We start from the raw sequence: 16,065 nt of genomic DNA, 5'->3' as shown, positions 1-16,065 counted from the left end.
GAATCCATGCTGACTGTTCCTGATCACTTTCCTCTCATGTAAGTGCTTCAGGATTGATTCCTTGAGGACCTGCTCCATGATTTTTCTGGGGACTGAGGTGAGGCTGACTGGCCTGTAGTTCCCAGGATCCTCCTTCTTCCCTTTTTTAACTACATTAGCCTTTTTCCAGTCATCTGGGACTTCCCCCGTTCGCCACGAGTTTTCAAAGATAATGGCCAATGGCTCTGCAATCACAGCCACCAATTCCTTCAGCACTCTCGGATGCAACTCGTCCAGCCCCATGGACTTGTGTACATCCAGCTTTTCTAAATAGTCCCTAACCACCTCTTTCTCCACAGAGGGCTGGCCATCTATTCCCCATGTTGTGATGCCCAGCGCAGCAGTCTGGGAGCTGACCTTGTCCGTGAAGACAGAGGCAAAAAAAGCATTGAGTACATTAGCTTTTTCCACATCCTCTGTCACTAGGTTGCCTCCATCATTCATTAAGGGGCCCACACTTTCCTTGGCTTTCTTCTTGTTGCCAACATACCTGAAGAAACCCTTCTTGTTACTCTTGACATCTCTTGCTAGCTGCAGCTCCAGGTGCGATTTGGCCCTCCTGATTTCATTTCTACATGCCCGAGCAATATTTTTATACTCTTCCCTGGTCATATGTCCAACCTTCCACTTCTTGTAAGTTTCTTTTTTATGTTTAAGATCCGCTAGGATTTCACCGTTAAGCCAAGCTGGTTGCCTGCCATATTTACTATTCTTTTGACACATCAGGATGGTTTGTCCCTGTAACCTCAACAGAGATTCCTTGAAATACAGCCAGCTCTCCTGGACTCCTTTCCCCTTCATGTTAGTCCCCCAGGGGATCCTACCCATCCATTCCCTGAGGGAGTCGAAGTCTGCTTTCCTGAAGTCCAGGGTCCGTATCCTGCTGCTTACCTTCCTTCCCTGTGTCAGGATCCTGAACTCAACGAACTCATGGTCACTGCCTCCCAGATTCCCATCCACTTTTGCTTCCCCCACTAATTCTTCCCGGTTTGTGAGCAGCAGGTCAAGAAAAGCTCCCCCCCTAGTTGGCTCCTCTAGCACTTGCACCAGGAAATTGTCCCCTACGCTTTCCAAAAACTTCCTGGATTGTCTGTGCACCGCTGTATTGCTCTCCCAGCAGATATCAGGAAAATTAAAGTCACCCATGAGAACCAGGGCGTGCGATCTAGTAGCTAGGAAGAAAGCCTCATCCACCTCGTCCCCCTGGTCCGGTGGTCTATAGCAGACTCGCACCACAACATCACCCTTGTTGCTCACACTTCTAAACTTAATCCAGAGACACTCAGGTTTTTCTGCAGTTTCGTACCAGAGCTCTGAGCAATCATACTGCTCCCTTACATACAGTGCTACTCCCTGAGTGCTAATCACTCAGTTCGGTCTCGAAGAGGGGGAGAGATGTGACAAAGTGGGACTGTTCTTAATGTTTCCTCTGAATAGTGTGGGGGTGCCTCAGTTTCCCTTGTGCCGTTCTTAAGTATTTAGGGGGTGGGAGAAGGGTGTATGATCATTGCAGAGTCCTAGAGGGCAGATGTGTGCAGGGGTCTGGACACAGAGAATGGCCGACACCCTGTTTCCTGGCCACGGATGGCCTGGCCCTTCCCCCCTGCAAGGTGAGAGCTAAAGGGGCTGGAGAACAAAGTAATCAGGTGACCTCCTGGCCCGGGAAAGGAACAAAGCCCAGAGGAGGAGGGGCTGGAGAGAGTTTCAGTTTGGGGCTGGCTGGGGACATGGAGTGAAGTGGAGACGTGGTTGTCTGGCTCAAAAATGGACCCGGCTGAGGGGTCCTGTTCTCTGTACCTACAAGCTCTGTGTTAGACCATGTTCCTGTCGTCTAATAAACCTTCTGTGTTACTGGTTGGCTGAGAGTCACGTCTGACTGCGGAATTGGGGGGCAGGACCCTCTGGCTTCCCCAGGAGCCTGCCTGGGTGGACTCGCTGTGGGAAGCACACGGAGGGGCAGAGGAGGCTGAATGCTCCGAGGTCAGACCCAGGAAGAGGGAAAATGTGTGAGCTGTGTGTCCTGAAGACAGGCTGCTCCCCGAGAGGAGACTGCCCCAGAGTCCTGCCTGGCTTCATAGAGAGCAGTTCCAGAGCATCGCCCGGGGACTCCGTGACAGATGCTGTTGGGGGCAGTTTGACACCCTGAATGTCGGGGTTTTCTCTAGAGTTATTGAGCTCAGGATCTTCTCCACTGGGCAGGAGAGGGTTAAGGAGCTGTTGTGGGTTCAAACAGGGCTTTAAGAAGAGAAGCACAGCTCAGGCAGCCCCTGCCCTGCAGGTCGGGGTGGAGCCTGCCCCTTGGAGAGCTGGCCAGCTGCTCACGTGGCCATTGCTTGGCGCAGCTCTGAGTCACTTTAACTTGTGACTGTCTCGCTTTCGGCTCCTATTGACAGGTTTTCCCCGTAGGCACCTGGAAGCCAGGAAGAGGTAGACTTCTGCTAGACCCAGTGGGAGCCCGTTTGGGCCCCAGGCCTGGCTATGGCTTTGATTTTCCCAGGGGAGAGCAATCCTAGCCCCTGGGACGGGGCTGGAGGGCTGAGTCTCCCACTCCCGGGCCTGTCCTGACTGCGTGAGTACAGGACCCCAGCACACACGAAGCGGGCACTGGGGGAAGCCAAGACCCTGACAGCTCCAGGGATTCCTGGAGCCTAAGGCCAGACGGGTCCATGAGATCATCCAGTTTGGCCTCCCGTCCCTGTACAGAGCCCAATCCCATGTGCTGGGGTAAAGCGTGCGCTCCAGGCTCCAGTCTGGAGCTGAAATCTGACTAGACTCCTAGAGTAGGATCTGAAAGCGTTTAGTAACTCAGCCAGGCAATGCGTTCCCCCCGTTTCACTCAGGCCACCTAAACAAAGAGACATCCGAGCCCCACCCACTCCTGTCCCCTACCTATAACCCGCTCCTCATTTCCATATGTGCCTACTCAGCACAACCGTTGTCCCCAGCCAGGACCCTGCTGTATGGAAGGCTGGCTTTGATGGTAATCAGCGATGAAAGCGGGAGAGAGAAAAGAAGCCCCCAGAGGCAGCCTGCAAAGGGGCGACAGGTTGAGGGCAAGCGTTTGAATACTTCAGCCTTCCGCACTTCCTTCTCTCCCTCAGAAAAATCTACTGGAAACACAACCGCTCTGATTTTGGGACCCGGCATCTTTCTGAGGCCGCCAAGCGGACCAAATTCAGAGCAGAAAAGAGGTGCATGTTTTTAACAGGGCGAGGGACAACCCACGGGAACAACTTCCCAGGGGCTGCAGAGGGTTTCCCGTCACCGACCATTTTCAAATCCAGATGGGATGTTCGTTCCAAAGCTCTGCTCTAGTTCCACCAGGGGATTCACTCCGAGCAGTTCCCTGGTCTGTGCCATCCAGCATGGTAGACTGGCCTGGTCCCTGCTGGCCTTCAAATTCATGAATTGTGTGTGTGTGTCTGTGTGTCTCCTTCCCAAATCCGTCTCAGCCAGCATTAGTTCCTCTATCAGATCACACCTACCCTGACCTCCCGTACAGCATACAGCCGAGAACGTCCCCCACTTAACCCCAGATTCAGCTGTCACTTGTGCTGGACTAAAGCATCTTTCAGAAAAGCTCAATCTGGATGGGAAGCCATCCAGAGATGGAGACGCCTCTGCTGCCCCCCTGGGGGGTTTGGTCCCATGGTTAATCACCCACGCTGTTAAAAATTGGTGCCTCGTCTCTCACTGGAACATGTCTGGCTTTAACTCGCAGCCACTGGTTCTTGTTCTGTCCTCCACTAGACTGAACGAGTGCAGGTTGCAGCAAAGTCACGCTTTCAGTGAGCAATCAGGGATGTCCCTCCAACATGCCACCAGCCCAGTGTGTTTCAATCATGTCTGCCCTCGCACCCCAGAATGCCTCATTTTCACAAGAACACTGCCTAGAGAGGTGGACTAGCTCCTTCCTCCGTGGCAGCCTCGCAGTGAATTTCAATCAGACGCGTGGGGGTGGGGAGACAGATACACGTGTAAATGGGTGAGGAGACAGCGCGTCCAAGGTGGCTGGCACAGGCAGAACAAACTGGGGTCATCTTTCCCTTCTCTCACACACATTCCTACCTCAGTTTCCCTGCACCCCTCTGGCTGGCACCGATCGTAGGCTTGATCCTTCCACTGCTCTGGGGACTGAGGTACTTGCATAAAGCTAATCTGCACACCGGGCCCAAAGCTATAAATGGAGCATTAATTAAACAGTCACTGACTGTAATAATTGCTTTTTGTTGTTGTTGTTCTTCTTCTCTGGACTCCAGAAGCATCCACTGCTTTTGCCCAGAGCAGGACGCAATAGCACAGATGGGACCGGAGTCCGTGCTACCATCAATGCCCCTGTGGTGGTGTTGCTGTAGCGGTGTTGGCCACAGGAGATTAGCAAGACAAGGTGGGGTAGGTAAAATCTTTTATTGGACCAACTCCTGTTGGGGAGAGAGACGAGCTTTCGAGCTTCCCCAGAACTGAAGAAGAAATACAAAATATTACCTCTCTCAGCTTGTCTCTCCATTATTGAAGCAAACAGTTTAGCTGAAAAACTCGCAACAAAATCAGCCAAGCCGGAGAAATCAAGACCAACAAATAACCTTCTCTGAAGGATATCCCAAATCTGAATGATTAAGGCCCAGAATGACAGCAAGCGAGTGAAACAAGGAGCGGGCACACTTTTTGCAAGAATCCCCTTAAACCAGGCTCATTAGCAGGGCTCGCGTGTTTCACCACGCCTACTCCACCCCCCTGCAAAGTGGGGGCTGCGAGATGTAACACTGCAAATGTGTGAAGCGTTCAGTCCTTTCCCTTCGTACAGATAAAATGGGAACGGCGCATACCCGCTCCGTGCATCACATTGCATTTCTGAAGGCAACAAGCTGGATAAACAGGCCCGAATTGCCTTATCAAGTCCACCTTGGTGTCTTTCCGCCTCCAAAGAAAACAGCAGGGGTGACTGTGGTTTTCCCAAATAATCTCTTGCACTTCGAAGGCAGGTTTCAATTGAAAAACAAATCCAGAGATGCTTGAGAAATAAGGACCCCTTGACCAGTGCTGAGATGCAGCAACAATTGGGTGAGGGTGGCAGGGATACTTCTCCTGACACTGAGATGCGGCCACCTCTGGGGCAGGGCAGCTGGTTATATGGAGATCCCTTCATTGGTGCTGAGATGCAACCGTCTCTGGGGTGGGGAGACTGTTTATACAGGGATCCCTTACCTAGCGCTGAGGTGCAATGGGGTGAGGTACAACAGCTGTTTATAGATGGACAGGGTTGACATGCAGCCACCTCTGGGGGGAGGCAGAAGTCTGGCTGTGTTTTAGAAACCTACAACGCAGTTGATTGGGGGCAGAGAGCGAAGAAGGACCCACCTGGCTGTCAGGAGCTCCAGGTGTGAAATCAGTCCGCAGAGTGCTCCTCCAGACGACTTACATCTCCGTACCGCTCCGAGCGCGATGGGGGACCTAGCAAATGCATCTGGCACTGGGCCTGGGTCTCTCGGGGGGAAGGGGCCCTGCGGGGGGAGACTAGGGGCCCCGGGGGGGCACCCTGGGTCTCTTGGGAGGAGGGGCTAGGGGCCCCATGAGGGAGACTGGAGGCCCCAGTGGGGAAACCCTGGGTTTCTGGAGAGGAGGGACTGGGGACCCCAGTGGGGGGACCCTGGGTCTCTAGGAGTGAGGGGCTAGGGGTCCCTGGGAGGGAGGGCATAGGGACCCCAGTGGGGAGGACTCTGGGGGGGCAACGCTGGGAGCCGCTGGGTCTTGGGGGGAGGGCTGGGGGCCCTGTGGGGGGTCTCTGGGGGGGCCTGGGTCTCTGGGGGACACCACTGGGAGCCGCTGGGCCTCTGGGAGGGCAGGGCTGGGGGCCCTGTGGGGGGTCTCTGCGGGGCAGCACTGGGAGCCACTGGGTCTCTGGGGGGTGGGGGAATCGGGGGGGGGCTGGGTCTCTGGGGGCCCAGGCTGGGGGCCCAGTGGGGGGGCTCTGGGTGCAGCGCTGGGAGCACTGGGTCTCTGGGGGGGCTGGGGGCACTGTGGGGGGGTCTCTGTGGAAGTGGGGGGGCCCTGGATCTCTGGGGGGTGAGGGACCCCAGTGGGGAGGCAGGGATGGGGACCCTGTGGGGAGTCTCTAGGGAGAGTGGGGGGTGCCCTGGGTCTCTGGGGAGTGGGGAAGGAGATGGGGACCCTGGGGGGGTCTCTGGGGGGAGTGGGGGGAGCCCTGGGTCTCTGGGGGGTGAGGGACCCCAGTAGGGGGATGGGGACCCTGTGGGGGGACCCTGGGGTCTCTGAGGAGAGGGCTCTGGGGGACCAGGCGGGTCCCGAGGGGGGCGGGGCTCAGGGAGCTGTTTTGGCGGGAAGGACGGTTGGAACGGGCGTTGGGGCGGTTGCTGACGCCCCGCCCACGTTGGTGAACCCGCGGGCCACGCCACTAGGGGGCGGGGTCAGGGCCTTCTTCGTGCCTCAGGAGAGGTTGGCGCATGCGCCTTAAAAAAGCGAGGGAACGGGCATCCCTCTCGGACATGCGCAGAAGACCGCGCAGGAACTGGGGCAGCCGCACAAGCCGACGCGGGCGGCCGGGGAAGTGGGCACGTGCCGCCCCACCGGTCAAACGCATGCGTAGTAGACCGGAGCGGCAGAGCATGCGCTGTGGCGAAGCAGTGAGTTCGCGGCGCACGCGCCCTGGCGAGTAACTGAGCCAGGTGGGAGGGCTGCGCACGCGCCTGGCGCGGAAGCAGGTGGGGGGGGAGCTGGCGCCTGCGCAGTGCGCTCGGGCGGCGCTGCCCCGCTGACAGCAGCCGGGAGGGGCGGGGGCTGATGGCGGCCGGGGCCGGGGGCAGGAAGCCCGGCGCCCCGCGGGACGCGGAGTCCGAGGTCTGGTCCCGCCGCGTCCGGGACCTGGTGGGCTCCGGGCCCGGCAACCGCCTCTGCTTCGAGTGCGGCCAGCGCGGCGTCACCTACGTGGACATCACGCTGGGCAGCTTCGTGTGCACGGGCTGCTCGGGGGCGCTGTGAGTGGGCGGGGCTACGGGCAGGGGGCGGGGCTTCGTGGGCACGGGCTGCTAGGGGGCGGGGCTACAGGCAGGGGGCGGGGCTTCGTGGGCACGGGCTGCTCGGGGGCGCTGTGAGTGGGCGGGGCTACGGGCAGGGGGCGGGGCTTCGTGCGCGCGGCTGCTCGGGGCGCTGTGAGTGGGCGGGGCTACGGGCAGGGGCGGGGCTTCGTGCGCGCGGCTGCTCGGGGGCTGTGAGGGGGCGGGGCTACGGGCAGGGGGCGGGGCTTCTTGCGCGCGGCTGCTCGGGGCTGTGAGTGGGCGGGGCAACGGGCAGGGGGCGGGGCTTCGTGCGCGCCGCTGCTCGGGGGCGCTGTGAGGGGGCGGGGCTACGGGCAGGGGGCGGGGCTTCGTGCGCGCGGCTGCTCGGGGCTGTGAGGGGGCGGGGCAACGGGCAGGGGGCGGGGCTTCGTGCGCGCCGCTGCTCGGGGGCGCTGTGAGGGGGCGGGGCTACGGGCAGGGGGCGGGGCTTCGTGGGCACGGGCTGCTAGGGGGCGGGGCTACAGGCAGGGGGCGGGGCTTCGTGGGCACGGGCTGCTCGGGGGCGCTGTGAGTGGGCGGGGCTACGGGCAGGGGGCGGGGCTTCGTGGGCACGGGCTGCTCGGGGGCGCTGTGAGTGGGCGGGGCTACGGGCAGGGGGCGGGGCTTCGTGGGCACGGGCTGCTCGGGGGCGCTGTGAGTGGGCGGAGCTATGGGCAGGGGGCGGGGCTTCGTGCGCGCGGCTGCTCGGGGGCTGTGAGGGGGCGGGGCTACGGGAAGGGGGCGGGGCTTCGTGCGCTCGGGGGCGCTGTGAGGGGCGGGGCTACGTGTGCTGGGGGCGCTGTGAGGGGGCGGGGCTACGGGCAGGGGGCGGGGCTTCGTGCGCGCGGCTGCTCGGGGCGCTGTGAGTGGGCGGGGCTACGGGCAGGGGCGGGGCTTCGTGCGCGCGGCTGCTCGGGGGCTGTGAGGGGGCGGGGCTACGGGCAGGGGGCGGGGCTTCTTGCGCGCGGCTGCTCGGGGCTGTGAGTGGGCGGGGCAACGGGCAGGGGGCGGGGCTTCGTGCGCGCCGCTGCTCGGGGGCGCTGTGAGGGGGCGGGGCTACGGGCAGGGGGCGGGGCTTCGTGCGCGCGGCTGCTCGGGGCTGTGAGGGGGCGGGGCAACGGGCAGGGGGCGGGGCTTCGTGCGCGCCGCTGCTCGGGGGCGCTGTGAGGGGGCGGGGCTACGGGCAGGGGGCGGGGCTTCGTGCGCGCCGCTGCTCGGGGGCGCTGTGAGGGGGCGGGGCTACGGGCAGGGGGCGGGGCTTCGTGCGCTCGGGGGCGCTGTGAGGGGCGGGGCTTCGGCGTGCACGGGTGCCTGGGAGTGGGGGCAGGGCGGGGCTTCTTGGTCCCACCTTCAGCTCAGCCCCAATCTGATCCCACCCTTCCTGCCCCACTTCACGGGGGACGGGGGGGTGTCTCCTGCAGCCCCATTTCCTGCTCCGGGGGAGGGGCGGTCCTCCTGCCGTCTCCATGGCGTGGGGTCTCACGCTGGCCCCAGCCTTCCCCCCGGCTCTACGCGGCGGGTGAGACGTCCGGAGATGCTCAGGGCCGATGCCCGCGGCGCCCCCGAGGGGCTGCCGGTCTCACCCGCTGAGTATTTCATAACGCTGCCAGCGGACAATCCCCCACGTCAGCAATTCAGCGGCGCTGCCCGTGGGGGCACGGCCGGGACATGGGGCGCCCTGGGACTTCCCCGGCCTCAGCCTGATTCTCGTTGAGCGTGTGGCCTGGAAACCAGGACTCCTGGGTTCTCTCCCCGGCTCGGGGACGGGGGTCTGGCCAGGTCTGTAATGCTTGTCTCTGTTGCAGCCGGGGCCTGAACCCCCCGCACCGCGTCAAATCCATTTCCATGACCACCTTCACCGAGTCCGACGTGCTGTTCCTGCAGTCCCGCGGCAACGAGGTGAGCGGCCAGGGAGAGCCCATTGTACATCGAACCCAGGAGTCCTGGCTCCCAGCTCCCCCGCTCTAACCCACCAGCCCCCGCTCCCCTCCCAGATCCGGGGACAGAACCCAGGAGTCCTAGCTCCCACGTCCCTGCTCTAACCCCCCAGCTCCCGCTCCTCTCCCAGAGCCGGGGACAGAACCCAGGAGTCCTGGCTCCCCTCCTCCTTTGTCTAATGAAGTCTTGCTGGCCCTAGGCCTGCCGGAAGGTTTGGCTGGGCTCCTTCGATCCGCGCACGTCGCTGCTCCCGGACTCCAGGGACCCGCAGAAAGTGAAGGAGTTCTTGCAGGAGAAATATGAGAAGAAGCGATGGTAAATGCGGAGCGGCGGATGAGTGGGGTTGGGAGGGGAGGGGGCTGTCCCTGGTTCCCAGCAAACTGGGCCTCACCCCCCCTGCAGTCCCTTCCATGGGTGCAGTGGGGAGACACAGTTCCTGCTCCTTGGCGTACTTGATGTGCCCCTGAGCCGGGGAGAGAAACCAGGAGTCCTCCCTGCTCTAACCCACTGGACCCCACTCCCCTCCCAGAGCCGGGGAGAGAACCCAGGAGTCCTGGCTGCTCAAATCCTGCTGTCATCGTCTTTTTGTAGGCCCACAAGGTTCTCTGACCATGGTAGCGGGTGCGGGTGTCCCTGTGGCTGGTGCTGGCAATGTGTCTGTCTGGCTCCCTCTGCAGGTACATCTCGCCGGATCAAGCCAAGGGCACTGCCTCCCTGGCCGGCCAGAGCTCCGCCCCAGAGGTGAAGCCGCAGCAGACCCTTCTAGGGGACTCGGGAGCACTGCTCACAGCTGCCGGATCCAGCCGGGTAAGCCAGGACGCCTGGGTTCTCTCCCCAGCTCTGGGAGGGGAGTGGGGCTGGTAGGTTAGAGCAGGTGGGGCTGCGAGCCAGGATGCCGAGGCCCCAGGCCTGTTACTGGTTGTGTCTCTCAGACCTTGGGCCAGCCCCGCCTGCCGCAGCAGCGCACCCCCCAGCCGGCCAAGAAAGCCAGCACGGACCTCCTGGCGGATATAGGAGGGGACCCTTTCGCTGCGCCCCAGCCGGCCCCCGCCTTCGCCATGTTCCCTGCCTTCCCGGGTAAGTATGGGGAGCAGGGGAGCCACAGGATCAGCTGCTCCCTGCCCGCGGCAGCCATACAGCGCTAATGTGAACAGCTGAGCAAGAGTGGGGCCCCCCTGTTATGACACTGGGTAGTACAGGCTGGGAGCTGGCTGACCATAGAGCACTGGCTAGCGAGGCCCCCGTGTGGTGACACTGGGTAGTACAGGCTGGGAGCTGGCTGACCATAGAGCACTGGCTAGAGAGACCCCCCCCGTGTGGTGACACTGGGTAGTACAGGCTGGGAGCTGGCTGACCTTAGAGCACTGAGCTAGCGAGGCCCCCGTGTGGTGACACTGGGTAGTACAGGCTGGGAGCTGGCTGACCATAGAGCACTGAGCTAGAGAGACCCCCCCCGTGTGGTGACACTGGGTAGTACAGGCTGGGAGCTGGCTGACCTTAGAGCACTGGCTAGAGAGACCCCCCCGTGTGGTGACACTGGGTAGTACAGGCTGGGAGCTGGCTGACCATAGAGCACTGGCTACAGAGACCCCCCCATGTGGTGACACTGGGTAGTACAGGCTGGGAGCTGGCTGACCATAGAGCACTGGCTACAGAGACCCCCCCATGTGGTGATACTGGGTAGTACAGGCTGGGAGCTGGCTGACCATAGAGCACTGGCTAGAGAGACCCCCCCCCGTGTGGTGACACTGGGTAGTACAGGCTGGGAGCTGGCTGACCATAGAGCACTGGCTAGAGAGACCCCCCCGTGTGGTGACACTGGGTAGTACAGGCTGGGAGCTGGCTGACCATAGAGCACTGGCTAGCGAGGCCCCCGTGTGGTGACACTGGGTAGTACAGGCTGGGAGCTGGCTGACCATAGAGCACTGGCTAGAGAGACCCCCCCGTGTGGTGACACTGGGTAGTACAGGCTGGGAGCTGGCTGACCATAGAGCACTGGCTAGCGAGGCCCCCGTGTGGTGACACTGGGTAGTACAGGCTGGGAGCTGGCTGACCATAGAGCACTGGCTAGCGAGGCCCCCGTGTGGTGACACTGGGTAGTACAGGCTGGGAGCTGGCTGACCATAGAGCACTGAGCTAGCGAGGTCCCCGTGTGGTGACACTGGGTAGTACAGGCTGGGAGCTGGCTGACCATAGAGCACTGGCTAGAGAGACCCCCCCGTGTGGTGACACTGGGTAGTACAGGCTGGGAGCTGGCTGACCATAGAGCACTGGCTAGAGAGACCCCCCCCCCCGTGTGGTGACACTGGGTAGTACAGGCTGGGAGCTGGCTGACCATAGAGCACTGGCTAGAGAGACCCCCCCCGTGTGGTGACACTGGGTAGTACAGGCTGGGAGCTGGCTGACCATAGAGCACTGGCTAGCGAGACCCCCCCGTGTGGTGACACTGGGTAGTACAGGCTGGGAGCTGGCTGACCATAGAGCACTGGCTAGCGAGGCCCCCGTGTGGTGACACTGGGTAGTACAGGCTGGGAGCTGGCTGACCATAGAGCACTGGCTAGCGAGACCCCCCCGTGTGGTGACACTGGGTAGTACAGGCTGGGAGCTGGCTGACCATAGAGCACTGGCTAGCGAGGCCCCCGTGTGGTGACACTGGGTAGTACAGGCTGGGAGCTGGCTGACCATAGAGCACTGGCTAGCGAGACCCCCCCGTGTGGTGACACTGGGTAGTACAGGCTGGGAGCTGGCTGACCATAGAGCACTGGCTAGCGAGGCCCCCGTGTGGTGACACTGGGTAGTACAGGCTGGGAGCTGGCTGACCATAGAGCACTGGCTAGCGAGGCCCCCGTGTGGTGACACTGGGTAGTACAGGCTGGGAGCTGGCTGACCTCCTGTGTCCTCCCCAGGCCAGGTTCCAGCCCACACCGCCTTTGCCAATTTTGATGCCTTTGGATGCAGCCCGGTAGCGTCGGCATTCGGGGGGGCATCGGTGCCATTCCACACCCAGCCAACAGCCGCAGGTAACGCTCCCCCTGCCCCTCCCGCTGCCCGGGCCTTCCTTGGCGTGAACGCTGCGTCAGAGAGAGGCGACAGGCAGGCTAGTGGTTAGAGCAGGGGTGCGGCCAGGACGCCTGGGTTCTCTCCTTGGCTCTGGGAGGAGAGTGCGGGCTAGTGGGTTAGAGCAGGGGGGGCTGGGAGCCAGGACTCCTGGGTTCTCTGCCCGGCTCACGAGAATGGGCAGAGCATTAGGCTCTCTCAGCTGGGAATGTGCGGATGACTGGTTGGCCCATGTGGGGATCTTCTCCTGCTCCCCCTCTTTAGGTGGGTATTTCTGGGGGACTGTCCCTCGTCCCTGCTCCCAAGGCCTGGGGTCCCCTGAGCTCTGCGGGGAGAGGGGTGCGGCTCCTCTGGGGTCTCTCTTGCTTTAACCCTTTGCTCTCTGTTTCCTGTTCCCAGCCAGTCGGACAGTCCCAGCCGGTTACAGCTTTGGTGAGATAATGATCATGGTTTGCTTCTCCCTTGTGATACAGGACTTAGGGATCAGGACTCCTGGGTTCTCTCCCCAGCTCTGGGAGGGGAGTGGGGACTGGGGGGCTGGGAGCTAGGATGCTGGGTCTATCCCCAGCATCTGGAGTTGGCTGCAGGCTCAGGACGGGGGAAAATCAATTTTAGTTTAGTTGCGAGTTACTATAGGACCTATCAAAAATAATGTTACTCTCCTGGCTCGCACGGTGCCCTGAGTCCTGCAGTGGTGCCTGGAATGGGCACCGGGGGAGCTGGCGCTGGCCTCTGCTGGGTGCAGTGGGGCTGGGGCGACCTGGCGCCCGCAGGGTGCTCTCGCTCCCCCAACCCCCAGAGGGAGGGCGTGAGCCTTGGCGGGGGTGACCAGGCTGTTCCCTTCTGTGCCAGCAGGGGGTGCCCCGGTGAGCGGTTTCGGTACCTCCCCCTCCAGCCACCCTGGCAGCGGGATCCCGGACATGGGCGGAGCACCCAGCAGGTATTAACCCCATTTCCGGGCCCACCCTGGGCGGGGGGACCCCAGGAGACTGGCCGGCCCCTGGACTGCAGGCCCCGCCGCTGGGCGTGGACCGTGGGGAAACCCAGGGGCATTGCAGAGGGTGCAGTCTGTGTGGGGCGGGGGGCAAGCAGGACTGCCCCCTACTGGGGGGGGATCTCGGCACTCCCCCCCACCCCAGTGGGTTTGGCTAACACCGTCTCTCTCCTCCGCAGCCTCTTCGGGAGCCTGAGCCAGCCGGCGGCGCTGCTCCCGTCCGGCTCCGCGCCCGCCTACGGGGGTAGGTGGCTTTTGCTTTGGCCCGGGGGGGGGGGGGTCTAGCGCTCGTCGGCAGCCAGTAGCAATGAGCCACCTCTCCTGTGCCACCCTCTCTTCCAGCCTACACCAACCCCTTCGCCCCGCCCGCCGCCCCGCCCGCCCGGCCCTCCACCAACCCCTTCCAGCCCAACGGCACTGCGCCAGGTGAGCCTCCGCCTGGGGGGGTGGGAGCCAGGACTCCTGGGTTCTCTCCCTGGCTCTGGGAGGGGAGTGGGGACTGGTGGGTTAGAGCAGGGGTCTGGGAACCAGGACTCCTGGGTTCTCTCCCTGGCTCTGGGAGGGGAGTAGGGTGGGGTCTGGTGGGTTGGAGCGGGGGGGCTGGCAGCCAGGATGCCTGGGTTCTCTCCTGGGCACTGGAAAGGGAGTAAGGGCTGGTGGGTTAGACCGGGGGGGCCAGTAGCCCGGACTCCTGGGTTATCTGCCAGCTTCTCTCCCCCTGCAGGTTCCAGTTTTGATGGGTTTACTGCAGCCCAAGTGGGGCAGCCGGTCGGGATTTCCACCAATCCCTTCATGGTGAGGACCCTCCCATTTCCAGCCAGTCGGGTTGCAGTGGGGCCCTGCCATGCTCTGCTTTCCAGGGGGTTCTGGCTTCAGCAGCCCCACGGCAAAGCTGGAACGCCAGGTCCCAGCATCGTTTCCCTAGGGCAGAGCCGCTCTGCTGACTCACCCGATTGCCCAGATCAGTCCCATTATCTGCACAGTGGGATGCCCTCCTTGCTGGTTTCTGCACCCCGTGGCCCCTGCATCGACTCCCCTCACCCATGGGCGGTGCCCCACGCCCTCTCTGTGGGGGCCCGGCTGACAAGCAGCCTTGGACCTAGGGTCTGGGCCGGGTTGTGGGTACAAGTCAGGGATCCGACGGGCGTTGGTGTCTGACTGTGTGAGCAGTTACAGCCGCCTGTGCCCCGTCTCCCTAACCCCCCCTCTTTCCCCCCAGACGGCAGCTCCATCCCCGCCCTTCGTCATCAAGCATCCAGCCACCAACCCCTTCTTATAGCGACGCCCAGACGGCTGCTCTGGGCTGGCAGTGCCCTTCCTGTCCAGCGGGGGGCAGGCCGCTGCAGCTGCACCCCCCTTGCCAGCTTCCGGCTCCACTGCCCTGACGCCGTGGGGATGGGCTGGACCAAGTGCTTTAACTACTGCGATGGCTTCTGAGGGAATCGGCCCCAATGAGAGCTGGCCCTTGAAGAGAGGCTCAGAGCCCAGCACCGAGGCATTCTGGGACTTGTAGTCTAGATGGGGATTTTTCAGCAGGGCACGCTGGGAAAGTGGATCAGTGGGTGAGCTGGCCCTTAAGAGGGTTTGGGATTCTGCCGGGCCTTGTGGTCCAGATGGGAACCCCGGGGGAGCTGGAGGCGGGGCAGCAAGGCATGCTGGGGAAGGGAGTCTCTCTGCTTCTCCTCCTGAGCAAGAGGGGCTGGGGTCCCTTTGGGGGCTGGGTTGAGTCTGGGCTCTGCCCTGCGGGGCTGGGATCCCTGGGAGGCTGGAATCTCTGGGGGGCTTCATCATGGAGGGCTGGGGGCCTGGGATCCCTGCGGGGTTGGGTTGAGCCTGGGCTCTGCCCTGGGGGGCTGGGATCCCTGGGGGGCTGGGATCTCTGGGAGGCTCCATCATGGGGGGATGGGTTGAGCCTGGGCTCTGCCCTGGGGGGCTGGGCTCCACCCTGGGGCTCTGCCTTTTAGGGGGGCTGAGCTCTCCCCCTCTGAGCTGCTCTGATCCGACCCTGGTCTGGGCTCTGCTCGAGTGAGATTCTCCCCACCCAGACCCACTGACCATGCAGCCCCGGCCCCTCTTCGTAGGGTGGAACCTAGGAGTCCTGGCTCCATACCACCCCTCCCCCTTGCTGTCACCCCCACCCCTGGCCAGCTGGTTCCTTGCAGCCCCCACACGTCCCTGCCCCCCACTCCCTGGACAGGGGTGGGCGAACCTGGCCCTGCCTTCAGGCTCCCCCTCGCGGCTCTGGCCTGGCGGCTGCTGGCACTCAAATCACACACACACACACACACCCCACGGGGGGGCTGCCCAGAGCAGCTGGGCACCCCAGATCCCAGTCCCACAACGGCATCCCCAGCACGGACTGTCCCCCTCGACGGCGTGCGCTAAGCGGGGAGGGGAGCCCCGATCTAGACCAGCCTGGTCCTGTGGCCACTCGGGGGGAGGCACCAGACCTGCACCATGGGCGGCCCCCTCTGCTGCCAGCGCTGGGGAGAGAACCCAGGAGTCCTGGCTCCCAGCCCCCCCTGCTCTAACCCACCAGCCCCTACTGCCCGCCGACAGCCAGGGAGAGAACCCAGGCATCCTGGCTCCCAGACCCACCATTTGCTAATTTCTTTGTCAGTTTCTTCTGCACTTGGGATCCTTTTTCAGCCCCTCCATCCCCAGGACCCCCCCGAACGCTGCTGCCGAAATCTTGGCCCTCCCGCATTTAACCAGCCAGCACCCCTTTCCCCCCCTGGGTGAGAGATCACCCCCCCATTGCCGCTTCGGACAAGTATCACCTTGCTCGGCTTCACACCCCCTCCTGGCTTTGCGGGGGGGGGGGGGCACACTTTGCCCCCTCCCAACAAAGCAGGGCCCCGGAGGGGCCACGCTGGCAGTATTTTTCTGAGAGAAAAGTGAATGATCTTTTTAATATATAGAGACGGTTTTGGCGCTGGAAATTGTTCTCTTGATTTCGCTCTATAAAAACTATATTGGACCTTT

The 16,065-nt window shown here is 62.5% G+C and overlaps 1 protein-coding gene and 1 long non-coding RNA gene across 6 annotated transcripts in view; one reads left to right on the top strand and one right to left on the bottom strand.

Annotated features, from left to right (window-relative positions):
- Window positions 1-6,825, bottom strand: part of LOC142070367 (uncharacterized) — an 18,390-nt gene extending 11,565 nt beyond the window's left edge. Inside the window, exon 1 of the long non-coding RNA XR_012666321.1 lies at window positions 5,398-6,825. This is a non-coding gene — a long non-coding RNA (uncharacterized LOC142070367). The remainder of the gene's footprint in view (window positions 1-5,397) is intronic.
- Window positions 6,770-16,065, top strand: AGFG2 (ArfGAP with FG repeats 2). Of its 5 annotated transcripts, none has more exons than XM_048833985.2 (12): window positions 6,770-7,031; window positions 8,897-8,990; window positions 9,229-9,344; window positions 9,707-9,836; window positions 9,962-10,106; window positions 11,936-12,049; window positions 12,486-12,518; window positions 12,942-13,026; window positions 13,260-13,324; window positions 13,423-13,506; window positions 13,805-13,875; window positions 14,300-16,065. In XM_048833985.2, exons 1-12 carry the CDS (start codon window positions 6,838-6,840, stop codon window positions 14,357-14,359), a joined length of 1,191 nt encoding a protein of 396 aa, XP_048689942.1. In that variant the 5' UTR covers window positions 6,770-6,837; the 3' UTR covers window positions 14,360-16,065. The 5 variants fall into 5 exon arrangements, with proteins under 5 accessions (XP_048689942.1, XP_048689944.1, XP_048689943.1 ...); XM_048833984.2 differs by having other exon boundaries at window positions 6,787-7,031; window positions 12,939-13,026; XM_048833987.2 differs by lacking the exon at window positions 12,486-12,518.

Source organism: Caretta caretta, chromosome 28, assembly GCF_965140235.1.
Source record: "Caretta caretta isolate rCarCar2 chromosome 28, rCarCar1.hap1, whole genome shotgun sequence".
Classification (NCBI taxonomy): Eukaryota; Metazoa; Chordata; order Testudines; family Cheloniidae; genus Caretta; species Caretta caretta.
The sequence above is the reverse complement of the archived record's forward strand: the minus strand, read 5'-3'. Positions and strand labels throughout refer to the sequence as shown.